This window comes from Notamacropus eugenii, chromosome 4, assembly GCF_028372415.1.
Source record: "Notamacropus eugenii isolate mMacEug1 chromosome 4, mMacEug1.pri_v2, whole genome shotgun sequence".
Taxonomy (NCBI): domain Eukaryota; kingdom Metazoa; phylum Chordata; class Mammalia; order Diprotodontia; family Macropodidae; genus Notamacropus; species Notamacropus eugenii.
Genome location: NC_092875.1, coordinates 111,213,158 through 111,226,616, shown reverse-complemented (window position 1 = coordinate 111,226,616; position 13,459 = coordinate 111,213,158). Strand labels below are relative to the sequence as shown.

The following is a 13,459-nucleotide window of genomic DNA, read 5'->3' as shown; positions in this document are numbered from 1 at the left end:
GAGTGATCCAAGGCTGAGGCTTGGCTGGGTATAATCAGGGATACGATAAGGATAAATTTGAATTGGATTTGAATTGCTTCACCAAGGGGTGCAAATGGGGAGAAGAGGAAAGAATGGTTGGCCTGGGAGAGAAGTGAGGGGTCAAGGGATTAGAGATTATGATGTCGATAAAGAGTAGGATTTTGTAAAGAAAGGTAGAGGAAGAGGTCAAAAGATAAAGGTTGGAGAAGAGAGTTTTGGAATTCTTGAACATAGAAATTTGTGGAAGATAAAACGATCAAGGGTACGATCATATTTGTGTATGGCTGAGATGGGATAGAGGAGGAACTTATGGGAAGTCAGTACGTTTAGGAACTGAATGTTTAGGGTGTTTGAGGAAGAGTAAATATTTATGTTGAAGTCCCTTAGGGTGAGGGCAGGAGTTGAGGAGAGAAAAACTTTGCGTCAATTACTGAACACATTGAAGAAAGAAGGGGAGTGATCTGGAGGTCTATAGACAACATCTACCAGGATTTTGATTGAGTGGTAGATATGACTAGCAAAAATTTCTAAGGAAGAAAGGTTATTAAGTGATGGAGGGCCTAAAAGTGTCAATGGAGAGTACAACAACTTTGTGAGGTAAGTGTTGTTATAATCCCCATTTTACAGTTGAGGAAAGAGCAAACAGAACTCTGGATTTTTAAATTAATTAACAGAATTTATAATATTTTTTATATAGACACATATATTATATAAAAAATAATTTATTATTAATTTATAATAATTGTAAATAATAATTTAATTAATTCATAGAAGTTAACTGACTTGCTTAAGGTAACACAGCTAATAAGTGTCTGAGGCTAGATTTGAACTCAGGCCTTTCTGACTTCAGGTCCATTGTTCTATCCATTGTGCCACCTAACTGCCTATGTTATGGGGAAATGACTTATGGGGAAGGGGAAAGATACATTTGGAAATGAAGGTGATATAAAAACAAAAAATATCAATAACATTTTAGAAATTATTGTGAAAAATTATAATAAAAATACCAGAATCATGAAAACAATTGACATTGAATTTTTCAGTCTGGTTTTCATTGTTGTTTGTCTTTCATCCCTGAAGATGACCATGACATCAGGAAGGTGATATATGACTTGCAAATGAATTGGATTTAAGTGAGTCAGGGCTGTGCAAAGTCACTAGTCTCATTCTCTCCTCTGGAGTCATCTGGGTCCAGTGGCAAGATACAGATCAGGATGACTGGAGATGTCCCAGGATGTTGTGGGAGATCCTGATCTTTTTCAACTAAAGTCTTTCCTAGGTCTCAGTATGACTGAGGCGATGCCCATTTAGTGATTAAGGCATTAAGAAATGAGGCAGAAAACCACCTCTGTTACCTAGTCAAAAAAAAAAAAAAATCAACCTGGGACGGGAAGACCTTCAGGGTTTCTGGCCAAAACAGAAACAATTGCTATTTACATTTTCTCTGAGCCACCAAAACCCAAACAATGACCAAGGTAGGCTTGGACTAGGACCTATTGCTGGTCAATCAATGAGAGTCAGAGTGATTTAAGTTTAAGGCATGGTCCTAAAAAAAACTCTAGCTTGTAAACCCCAACATATCTTGTGAGGTTTCAGTGATCAAAATTTATATTCCTTTGGGAAGAGCACACACAGGTAAGGGTATAATTCTCTATGTAGACAGAGAGAGAGGAGGGAAGGAAGGAAGGAAGGAGAAGGAAGGAAGGAAGGAAGGAAGGAAGGAAGGAAGGAAGGAAGGAAGGAAGGAAGGAAGGAAGGAAGGAAGGAAGGAAGGAAGGAGTTGCCTTGCCCAAGTGGGCAAGGAGGTTTTCATTGACATCGAGAGGAATGTCTATTAAGTTTCTTGTTTCTGGTCTACATAGTACATTGTATGAGATTCGTCAGTATGAAACCACAATTTACTTTTCTTACTTTCCATTCAATCTCTCATTTACCCATTCTTCATAGTCTACATTTTATAATATGACTTTTTCCTTTTTACTGATGTATTTAAAAAATATAATTCCCCCCCACCTCTCTCTCTCTCTCTCTTTCTCTCTTTTACAAACTCTTCCAGGGTTCATTACCTCCCTATGTTTCCATAGCAACTTCTCTCTGATACATTCCTATTTCAGCTTTGCCTGGGATTCTTCTGTTTTTGTTTGTATTCTCTTTTGATACTTTCTTTTGAAGTGAGTGCGAGAGTGATGAGAGAAAGACAGATGGCAAAAGAAACAAGTTGACCTGACATGGGTCTAAGAGTAATTCTTGGGATGAAAATTTTGTGAGTACAATATGTTAAAAAAATTAAGCTTTGATTCTTTATTCCAAGCCCCCCCAAATTATTTTAAGCTAAATATCTGAGCTCCCCATTTTGAGCAATCCATTGACATGCAAGAGTGTGTACAACTTGGTAAGGGAACTCAAACCATGATATATGAGAATGGTTGAAGGTGCTAGAGATATTAATCCTACTGAAGAGATAACTTAATAGAAAAGAGAATCATGTTGCTCAAATATTTGGAGTGCAGTCATGTGGGAAAGGGATTGGACACTTTATGGTGTACTAACTAGAAAGAATACTGGTGTCAGAAGACAAGTTTGAGTCACTGGTTTTCTACTTACTATGGCCTGGCACATACTAGATTCTTAATAAATGCTTGTTGAGCTGTATTTACTTATCCATGAAATAGAGACGGTAACTTCTGTATTACCCACATCACAAGACTTTTGGGAAAAAATGATTTCATTTACTATAGAGTACTACATGATGACATACTCTCATTCTGCTTTTTCCTGGAAAACAGACCTGGAAGCAATGCGTGGAAGTTACAAGGAGGCCAACATTGGTTTAATAAAGAGAAAAGAGCTTTGTAATTATTAGAGCTGTTTAGAAATGGAGTAGGCTTTGTAATTAGATAGCGAGCTTCCTGTTACTAAATATTCAAGCAGATGTTGAAGCATTACTAGTAGGGGAAACTGGAGAGGGATTTGTTCCCTACTTTTTATATGGGAGGCCAAGAACCAAGAGAGTTGATCTTAAAACCCAGAAAATCTGCATCCAAGTCCTGCCCCTGACACACTGTGACTGAGGACAAGTCACTTGACCTTAAGTGTTCCAGTCAACTTCTGAGACATGAATTGCAGAGAAGGTACTGACCTACACTGAGAGAGGGAGTTTTCTCACCTGGGACATCATACACTTAGTCCCTGTCCTAACTGAATAAGCCAATAAATATTTTTAAAGTGCCTACCATGTGCTAAGTGCTGGAGATACAACTAATAAAAAGAAAGTCCCTGTTCTCAAGTAGCTGACAATCAAATAAGGGAGACAACACACAAAAGGAGGCCAGAAACCAGGGTTTGGGAGTGTAGAACACTAGGAGATACCTGACAGAGGCATACAGCCTAGTCCAGTTCTGCCCTTGTATAGAACAAGGCATTGGGGGGAGTTTGGTGCTCCATTCTCCAGCCTTCTATGTAGCGGGCTATCCCTGTCCCTACATTTTTTAATTTATTGTCTTAGCCTAAAATCACTTTATCTGTCAGGTAAAATGGATCTTGAAATCATTAACTGTTATACCTGTATAACAGCATCCTAGATAAACCATACCCGTATCCTCCCTTTTCTTTCTCTCAAGAACAGAGGGCTGGGAAATTCCTGGTTTGAATTATCCACACAATTGCTTCTGCCTTCTCCCACCCCTCCATGTACTTTTTTTTTAAGCCTATGACAACTATTTGGGGAGATTTGATAATGGCAAAATTCATTTAGTTTGAATCACAGATTCCTGGAAGAAGAATGGGCCTTGGAGACCTTTTGGTCAAGCTATACTTGAAAAGGGGTACCTTTTAAAATATTCCCATCACATATCCATATAACTTTCACTGGAATACCCTAATTGAAAGGTTGGTCCCTACCTTATAAGTCAACCCAATCCATTCTTGGCCAGCTCAAAGGGTTATTTACTTGTGTGGAGTCAAATCTAACTTTCCTCACCAATAATGTCAAATTCAAATAGAAAAAGATCCTTGTGGGCCCATATTAACTCTGATCCTCAATAAGAGTTATTAACCTGGGATCTGTGAACTCAATCTGTCTCTGTCTCTCTTTCTAAAACACAATATGCATATATGTTATAGGCATATGTAGATACACATATATGTATATACATACATGCACACATAAATAAATTGTATACATATCCATAGAAATTGTATATATATCTATAAAGTTTGTATGTATGTTTATATATATAGGCATATAAACTGTATTTCAACATAATTGGTTTCTGTTGTAATATTATGCATTTAATTTTATGCCTTTAAAATCATTAGTCTAAGAAAGGATCCCTAGGTTTCACCAGGCTGCCAAAGGGTTGTATGATCCATTCTGTACCAATGGTTATATGTACAAGTATCCTATGGTTCATAGGGATTTTACAGATTGTCCAGTGGAATTGATTCACTAGTCAGAAACAGAGCTGGATGGGACCTTAGAGGTCGTGTAGTTTAATCCTCCAGTTTAACATATAAGGAAGCAGAGGCCCTGAGGGATTAAGTGATTAGCTGATAGTCATGCAGGTAGTAAGTTACAGAGGCAGGTTTCCTACCTAGGACCCTGATTTCAAATGGAACATTCCTTCCATTGTATGACACAACCATCTCGGGACATTCTAAGAACACTTCCAAACAAAATGAGTTCCTTCTGAAGTTCATTCTATGAATCAAGGACACATAATGGCAGCTGGAGTTTAAGGGAAAGATCTCTCGGTCTGAAGTAAGAAGACTCATCACTGATTCGGTTAATCAACTACTACACGATCTACAGACACCATGAAAAATTCTAAAGAACCCAGGGACTAGTTTAGTCAATCCTGTTACGTGAAAATAACCGTAACTTTGGGATAAGAACTAGTTGCTCCTGGGACAAATTAGAATTCTCATTTTTAGATGGAAACTTCTTTATAACAAAGGTTAAATGATTTTTCAAAATATATTGTGTACAAAGTAATTTTAATTAGCTGGTTTCTATGTTGATCTTTACTGTATTTTGGTTTATTAAAAGTCATAACTTACTTAAACAGACAATAATCATGAATAGTAAATAGCAATGGATCCATTTATGAGAACTTGAAACAAAAGCTGATAAACTGGAGGTGAGTGCACATGTTCCCATTACCTGCTGTCCATGGTAAAACACAGCAAGGAGAAACATGGCCATCAAAAGCAGGGAGGCCTCCTTGGTTCCCAGGAAATCCCTTCTGTAGAATAAAAACAAAATTAACACATGATCACTAATGGTCACAGACATATCAGTCTGAGAGTTAGAAAGGGCCTGAAGAATCTAGAGTTGGAGGATAGCTTAGAAATGATCTAACAGGATTCTTTGCTTTGACAAATGAAGAAAGTAAGTCCCACAAACTTGAGGCTTGCCCACTGTCAAAGATCACTGGATTTAGAGTTGGAAGACCCCAGTTTGGTTCCTGGCTGTCAAAGATCCTTCATCATTCTAGCTGCTTTCATATGAGCAACCAGATATTACATAGAACTGGGAACTGAAGTCAGGTTTTTTTTCACTCCAAATTCAGTGTACCATATTGTTGATTCACATTCCCTTACTTTTAGGCAAGCAAAGTGATATTAGGCCATTTTATAGACAGGGAGATCAGAATAATAAAAAAAAACAAACATTAGATTAGAATTCAGGTAGCCTGTGTTTGTGTTCTGATGTTTGTTTTAGTCATTTTCAGTCATATCTGACTCTCCTTGATCCCTTTTTGGGATTTTCTTGGCAAAGATACTGGAGTGCTTTGCCATTTTTTTTTTATCTCATTTTATAGATGAGGAAAGTGAGGCAAACAGGTTTAAATGGCTTGCCCACAGTTACACAGTTAGTGTCTGAGGCTGAATTTGAACTCAGGAAGAGGAGTCTTCCTGGCTTCAGGCCCAGCATTTTATTCATTGTGCCACCTAGCTGCTACTATTTGTGTAACGTTGGTCAAGTCACTAAGTCTCATTTTCTTAGATTCAATTTCCTTATCTATGAAATTAGAAGGGTTTATAGGATCACAGTTTTGAGAACTGAAAGAAACCAATCTATACCAGCAAAGAGGATTCTTCTAAAGGTCACAGGTGATTAATCATCATTCACTTGAAAACTCTGAAGGAGGGGAACCAGCCACTTTTTAAGGCAGCCCCTTTTACTTTTTGAACAAGTTTAATTGTTAGGAAGGAAAGTTCCTCCTCCTCTCCTCCCCATCCCCAACTCTGGATCAAATCTAAATTTACCTCTTTGTAACTTCTACCAATTGTTCTTGGTTCTGCAGTCTGGGGCTGAATAGAAGAATTATACCTCTCCTCTTCCCACTTTCTCTACCATTAGGTACTTGAAATGGCTATCAGGTCTTCTTATCCAGATTAAATATTCCTAGTTACTTCAACCAATCATCATATGACATGGATTCAAGGATCTTCACCATAGTGATTAATCTTTCCTGGACACTCTAGATTATTACTATCCTTTCTTATCCTTTTATAAACTGTGATGCCCAACTGAACACACAATTCCAGGTGGATTTTGATGAGAGCAAAATACAGCGAGATTGCCATCTTTAGATTCAAGGATGCTATGCTTCTCTTAATGGAGTTCAATTTTGCTTCAGATTTGTAGCTTTCATGTCACATTCCTAATTGGTTTTATACACCAATAAAACCTCTGGATCTGCTTTCTAACTCTTCCTCTCCTATGTTGTACTAGTAAAGTTGATTTTTTGTACCCAAGCATAAGAATTTACATTAATCCTTATTTCAGTTTCACGTTGGTTGTTTCAGGTGTCTGACTCATTTGGGGTTTTCTTGGCAGAGATACTGGAGTGTTTGCCATATCCTTCTCTAGCTCATTTTATATATGAGGAAACTGAGGTAAATAGGGTTAAATGACATGCCCAGGGGCACACAGCTAGTAAGTGTATGAGATCAGATTAAAACTCAGGAAGATGAGTCTTCCTGATTCCAGGCCTGGGACTCTATCTAGCTGCCTTTTTATCCCTATTGAATTCCCTTTTATTAGATTCATCCCAGTATTCAAATCTCTTAAGATCTTTTTGGAACCTGATTCTCTTATCTAGAGAGTTAGCTACATAACCTCCTTCCAGTTTTGGGTCCTATGAAAATCTGCCTAGATTTCCATCATTGCCTTTATCCAAGTCATTGACAAAAAACAAAACAAAACAAAATTATTATATGGCACAGGGTCAACCATTAAACCTTGAGATATTCCATTAGAGACTTCTTATTACATTAACAATGAATCATTAACACCTTCTTTTTGAATCTGGCCATGCAACAAATTCTCAATATTTCTATTTTTTAATAATAGAGGTCAAATATACTCCTTAACTGAAAGCCAAAGCAGATTAAAATGACAAATCAATCTACTTTCTCTTCATTTTATTAATTATACATGTTGCATACATAATAAGAAAGAGAGAGTATATGGGAAATTGACTTCAGAAAATAAATTGAAAAGGAATAAAACTTGCTCATCTAAGAAAAGCAAACATGTTGAATTGGTCTGAGTAGTGAATTAAAATTATAATATACCTAGGTCCTAACCCTGATTCATTTATTAACTGACTCTCTTGAGCCAATTTTAACATTCCAACATCAGAAATAGCATGGTACGGTTAAAGGAGCACTGGATTACACTTAACAGTGCCTGGCACTTAAAAAGTTTCTTGACCTGAATTGACATTCCACTTTTCATCACCTACTAGTTGTATACATTTTCCTCCTCACGGCTTCAGTTCCTCAATCTTTGTCCCTCTCTCTCTCTTTGTCTCTGTCCATCTCTCCCCCGCTTTCTCTCCCTCCCTCCCTCTCCCTTCTTTTCTTTCTAGCTTGGGTCTCCTGATCTCACCTAGCCTACAAATACAGTGGCTATTCACCGGCCTGATTCCAGTTTTGATTAGCACAGAAGCTTTATGTGTTGTAGTTTTTATCCTGGGCTTGTTATCCCCTCCTAAGGTAGCTTGGTAACTTCGCACTTTCCTGAGCTTACCACATTGGTGCCAGGAAGGTCACTAGATGCAGGCGAGGTCCTGATCAGCTTAATCCACTAAAGCCCAGAACTCCTGACTCAAGGGGTTCCCTAGCCTCCCTAGCATCAGGGACTACAGGAGTGTGCCACCATGCCCAGCTAACTAGCTCAATTTTCAACAAATCACTTAAGCAATTCAATTAGATCAGAAGAAAGCTTTCCTCAGAAGTCACAGAATCCAAGAATCACAGAATGACTTTGAAAGGGAATTTAGAAGTCATCAAATCCCAGCTGTACCTGAACAGGAATTCCCTCTGTAGTTTGAATAAGAAGTGATCACTTAGCTTTCCTAGTGATATGGAACCCACTCTACCCTCCCACTCCAACCTGAAGACATTCCCAATTTACTTTAGGATAGATCTAATTATTAGGAAATTTTCCTCTCACATTTTATGTCTAGGTCTATATCTGCCTCTGTATTTTCTTTCAATGTCACTTTGTTGTATTCAGAGAAGAATGGTCATTATGATGAGTTCAGGGTGTGCCTCAAGAATGTTGGGGTGCCACCAGAAATGATAGGATATAGATGTGTGGGTTCCAGTGTCCTGAAAGAATTCACATTCACTTGGACAGTCTCCAGGTTAAAGAAAGGCATTTATTGGGGTGACACGCCTACACGGGCCCATGTTGTGTGGGAGGCAGAACACCCCTGCTTCCCATAGGAGGCAGAGAACTTGGCCAGGTTAAATGTCTAGTTTAAACACAATTTTATGGGATAGGGGGATGGGGAACAAGAGAATGGGAGGTGAGGGAAGCAGGGCTCTGGAATGTCTGGAATATTGGGTAGTCCAGAGGTACCTTTGTCATATAGATAAACAATGAGAACAGAAAAGGGAAGGGAAAGAGTTGTTCTGGAACATCAGGTAATTGGGGGTACTTTGTGAAAACACACAGGTAAGTCCATGCTGGGGGGCTCTGATGCAGACTCTTCTTTGATCACTTTTCTGATTGGTCACATTCTGCATGCTACTTGCTCCATCTGCCTCAAGCACTCCTTTCTACCTCATCATTTATACATTATAAAGGAAGTTTAGCACAAGAAGGCTGTTAATGATAGCCTAGCCAACTGCATTTCTGTTATGGAAAAGAACAGATTTCAGTGAGCGATATTCTTAGACTTATAAACTCATAGAGCTAGAAGGGGATGTAGAGAACCATCCAATCTACTCTCCTTCCCCCTTATCTTATTTGAAGGGAATTATGATTTTTTCATATTAATTGATTTGATATGTGTAATGAATACAATAATAATTTAGATTTCTCAAGAGCTGCCCTTCTGGCTCAGGAGTCACAATTAACAATGCAGTTTGAAATGATCAATCAAACTCTTGACAGTGCTCTCACTCGCTGCATTCTTGTACTGGTGTACCTTAAGTGAAGCAAATTAAAGATTGTAGAGCCTGTTGCCATCACAGAACTCTGGTCCTGTGACCCATGAAGTAATGACCCATGAAGTAACAACCCCCAAAGACTTGAGGAATAATTGCTCCCACAGGACTCCAGGATTGTTGCATTGTCTTCCAGTTGTGGCCTTGCCATGGAAAAACCACTCTTGCCCTGGGAAGTGCTTGTTTGTAGTCCACCTTCCCCCGTCCCTTTCCATTGTAATTTATGTATATAATCTCTGTCATCATTTTAGCAAGATGGAATTCTGATCAGGAGAATTCCTGATTTGCAAATCTATTCCTCATAATGAAATGAATTAATTAAACTGCTATTGATTACTGATGCTTTGTCTCTGGCCTACTGTTTCATCATTCTTAGGTTAGCGAATGGCTCAGTAAAAATCCTGCTAACACTTACATGTGATGAAACTAAGACCAAGGAGGTTAATTGACTGACTGACTGACTGACCCACCCCAAGTCACATAAGTAATATACACTAGAGGCACGATTTGAACCCACATACTGTGACTACAGTCAGTAGTCTTTTGACGATATCTCTTTGTGTCTGACATGATATGCAGAAAGCAGTTCAGGGCACAGGTGAGTGTTACTAGGTCTTAACCCTGTGGTGTGAATTATTGTCACTCCCTCCAGGCTCTGGGGGCACAGGCATACACTCAGAGGAAACGTCCTCTATTTGTGTTCTCTCTCAATGAATAGGAAAAAAAACCTCAGGAGTTAATCTGTATAAAGTGCTTTAAAGTTTGTGAAACAATTTATAATCAATCTCATTTTATCCCCACAGCAATGTTGTGAGGGTGGCGCTATCTTTATCTGTTTTAAGGAAGGGAAAATTGTGACTAAGAGACTGTCACTTGCCTAGAGTCACACAGCTCATTGAGTGTCTGAGAAAGGATTCAAACTCAATCCTTGCCAACTCCCTTTCAAAAGTCCAGAGTACTAGGTCAAGCTGCCTCTTGGAGCATTATTAATTATGTTTGTTTGATGCTGTAGAGGAGGACCATATTGTCATTGGGGGAAAAGGTCAGTGATAATGACCCTCCATGTTCAGCTGCTCCTCCTAAGGCAGGGACTATAACCGAAGGACCTAGAATTCTAGCACCCTGCTCTATTTCTATTAGATCCAAATGCTGTTGTTCTTTTTAAAAACATTCCTTCTGATACTATTCCCAAGGATGTGCAGAGGAACTGATGCCCCTCAAAAGCATGTCTCTTCTTTTCCCCAACCCCGGGGAATTTATAAAGGCTAGTCTGCCACATGATACAAGTTTATGCGGACACACACTGTGGTGATATGGAACCTGCCTTCAACACCCACCCTCAGATCAAGCAGAAAGGGAGGCAGGGCTTTGAGGAAGACAATATTTCCAATCCCAAGAATTCCAATCTAAATTTACATATGAAGAATCTGAGGTGCCGAGAGAGGAGGTGATTGGGGAAGCTTCCTTATAGAGAAAACTCAGTTGTGTTTGATGGTAACTGAATGGCATTGGGTAAGGCTCCAACTCAACCCATTTTTAGAATAAAGTCTGTCTTTAGGTTCAAGTCATGCAATAATTTGGACAATATTTGTATTGGAAAGGTTGTTATGTGGAAGAGGAATTAGTGAACTAGATTTGGCCTACTTGGCTGCAGAGGAATAGAATAGGAACAATGGACAGAAGTCGGAAAGAATGAAACTTTGGTTTGACATATAAGGAAAATCACCTGACTCATTAATTAGGTTTTTAATGGGATGGTCTGCCTCAGGAGGTAGAGGTTACCATCAATCAATCATTTATTAAACACCTACTATGTACCAAACCCTGTGCTAGATACTGGGGATATAAGTACAAAGAATGAAACAAGCTCCACTTTCACGGAGGTGGCAGTGAAGGCCTTGAAATGAACTCTGGATGACCAGCACACTTAGGATGTGACTGAAAACATTCTAGTAGTTGGTCATGATGACTTCAGTGGTACCTTTCAATTCTGAGATTTTTTATTGTGTGGTTCTTTCTTACTTGACTCTCAGGACATTTGGAATTGTAGAAGTCCTAGCTTAACAAAATGTTCTGCTCTTTGGGAGACTTGGTGAATCCCATAGCTGGTGACTCTTTATGTCTTCAATTAAATGCTACAGCTTAAGAAACCTGTTGAGTCATAAATGCTCAGACCTGGAAGGAACTTCCATAGTCATCTAGTCTACCCTCCAATTTGGTGTCTACCCTCCAATTTGGTTTCAACCTACCTTTCCAGCTTTATTTCACAGCATTCCACTTCATTTACTTTACTTTCTAGACAAGCTATTCCATCTCTCTTACTTCTAGGCATTCGCCCACTCTGTCTTCCACACCTAGAAAACAATTCCTCTCCTTCCCCTTCTCTGAACACTATGGTGTCTTGAAATCAAGGTCTCTATCATGTGCTGCATCTTTCATGAAACCTGTTCCATCCAAGAGTTCTCTCTCTCTTCTCAAATTTTCTTGGAGCACTTTGGAGACACCTCTTGCTCTTATCATGTTCTTTCACGTATTATATCCTATTCATGCCTGTGTCTTATCTCTCCTACTCAACTATAAACTCTTTGAAAGGAAGAGTTAAATAGATTATATTTACTAGCACCTAGCACATTGTCTGCACATAGTAAGTGTTTAATAATTACTTGTTCAATTGAATTGCATTGCTTTGGAGGATGCTGGTATGAAAGTGATTCAATATAGATTTTTAGATTGTTAAAACTGGCAGGGACCTTAGAGAGAAATGATGTAATTAAGATCACAGATAAGCACCTGAGGCAGGACTAAAAGCCAAGTTTGCCAACACTTCTTACTATATCTAGCTGTTTCCTAAGCCCCCAAATCTATTTTAGCTAATTAGTTTCATCACTGAGCACTGTATTGTGCATGCTCTCTGTGAAAGAGTTGGACTAGCATAGAAATATTTATTATATGAAAGACACTGTAGTAGGTGTTCTGTTCTTTTTTTGGGGGGGAGGAGGAAGAAATCTAACACGTATACAGATCAGAAAATGAAAATGTATCAAATAGATATTAAGATACAGTACAGTAATTTCAAGAGGAAAAAAATACAAAGAACTGGAGGCGTTTGGAAAAGTTTCATGCAGGAGTTTGAACCTAACCTGTGCTTCAAAGGAAGCTAGGGATTCTGTGAGGCAAGTTTCAAAAGGAAGGGTATTCTAGACACGAAGGACAGCCTACACAAGAAGGGAGTGGGAGTAAGGGTAGGAGATCAGGTCTTCATCTCTTGTTGACTACATGCAACAACCTGTTAATTTGTCTGCCTGCTTCAACCCATCCTCCCCCTCCAAATCATCTTCCACACAACTAACAAAGTTCTCTTCCTAAACAACTAATCTGGCCATGTTACTTCCCTGTTCAATAATCTGTATGACTTCCTTTTGCTTCTATAATAAAATACTAACACTTCAGTATGGAATATAAAGTCCTTCTGATTTAGATTCCAATCCATTAATCAATCATTGAATTAGCAGATATTTATTAAGCACCTACCATGTGCCAGGCATGGTGCTAAGCCCTCCAGATCCTCTTTCCAGATTTATTCCATAAATTTATTCCCCTTCACACACTGTATTCCAGGTGAACTGGCTTATTGCTGTTTTTCAAACCTGGTATTCATTTTATATTCTGCCTCTATATCTTTGCAAAGGATGTCAATCAATCAACAAACATTCATTAAGTGGTTGGTATATTCCAGGGACTATGCTAGGTGCTAGAGATACAACAATAAAAGTCAGCCAACAAATACTTACTATGCTCAAATCATGATGCCAAAATACTGAGTAATGGATATTGAAAGAAAGGCAAAAACACAGTCTTAATTCTCAAGTTCTTATTCTAATGGGGAGATACTGTGGAAGCAACTACATATATACAGTACACAGTATAATATGGAAGATATTCTCAAAGGAAAGCTACTAACCGTGGGGGA

At 38.6% G+C, this 13,459-nt stretch overlaps 1 protein-coding gene across 2 annotated transcripts in view; it reads right to left on the bottom strand.

Moving 5' to 3' along the window:
* Nucleotides 1–13,459, bottom strand: part of ADCY8 (adenylate cyclase 8) — a 387,812-nt gene that overhangs the window by 60,176 nt on the left and 314,177 nt on the right. For both annotated transcript variants that reach the window (XM_072603060.1, XM_072603059.1), the window contains one exon: nt 5,183–5,264. In XM_072603060.1, the coding sequence (XP_072459161.1) occupies nt 5,183–5,264 (82 nt within the window). The remainder of the gene's footprint in view (nt 1–5,182; nt 5,265–13,459) is intronic.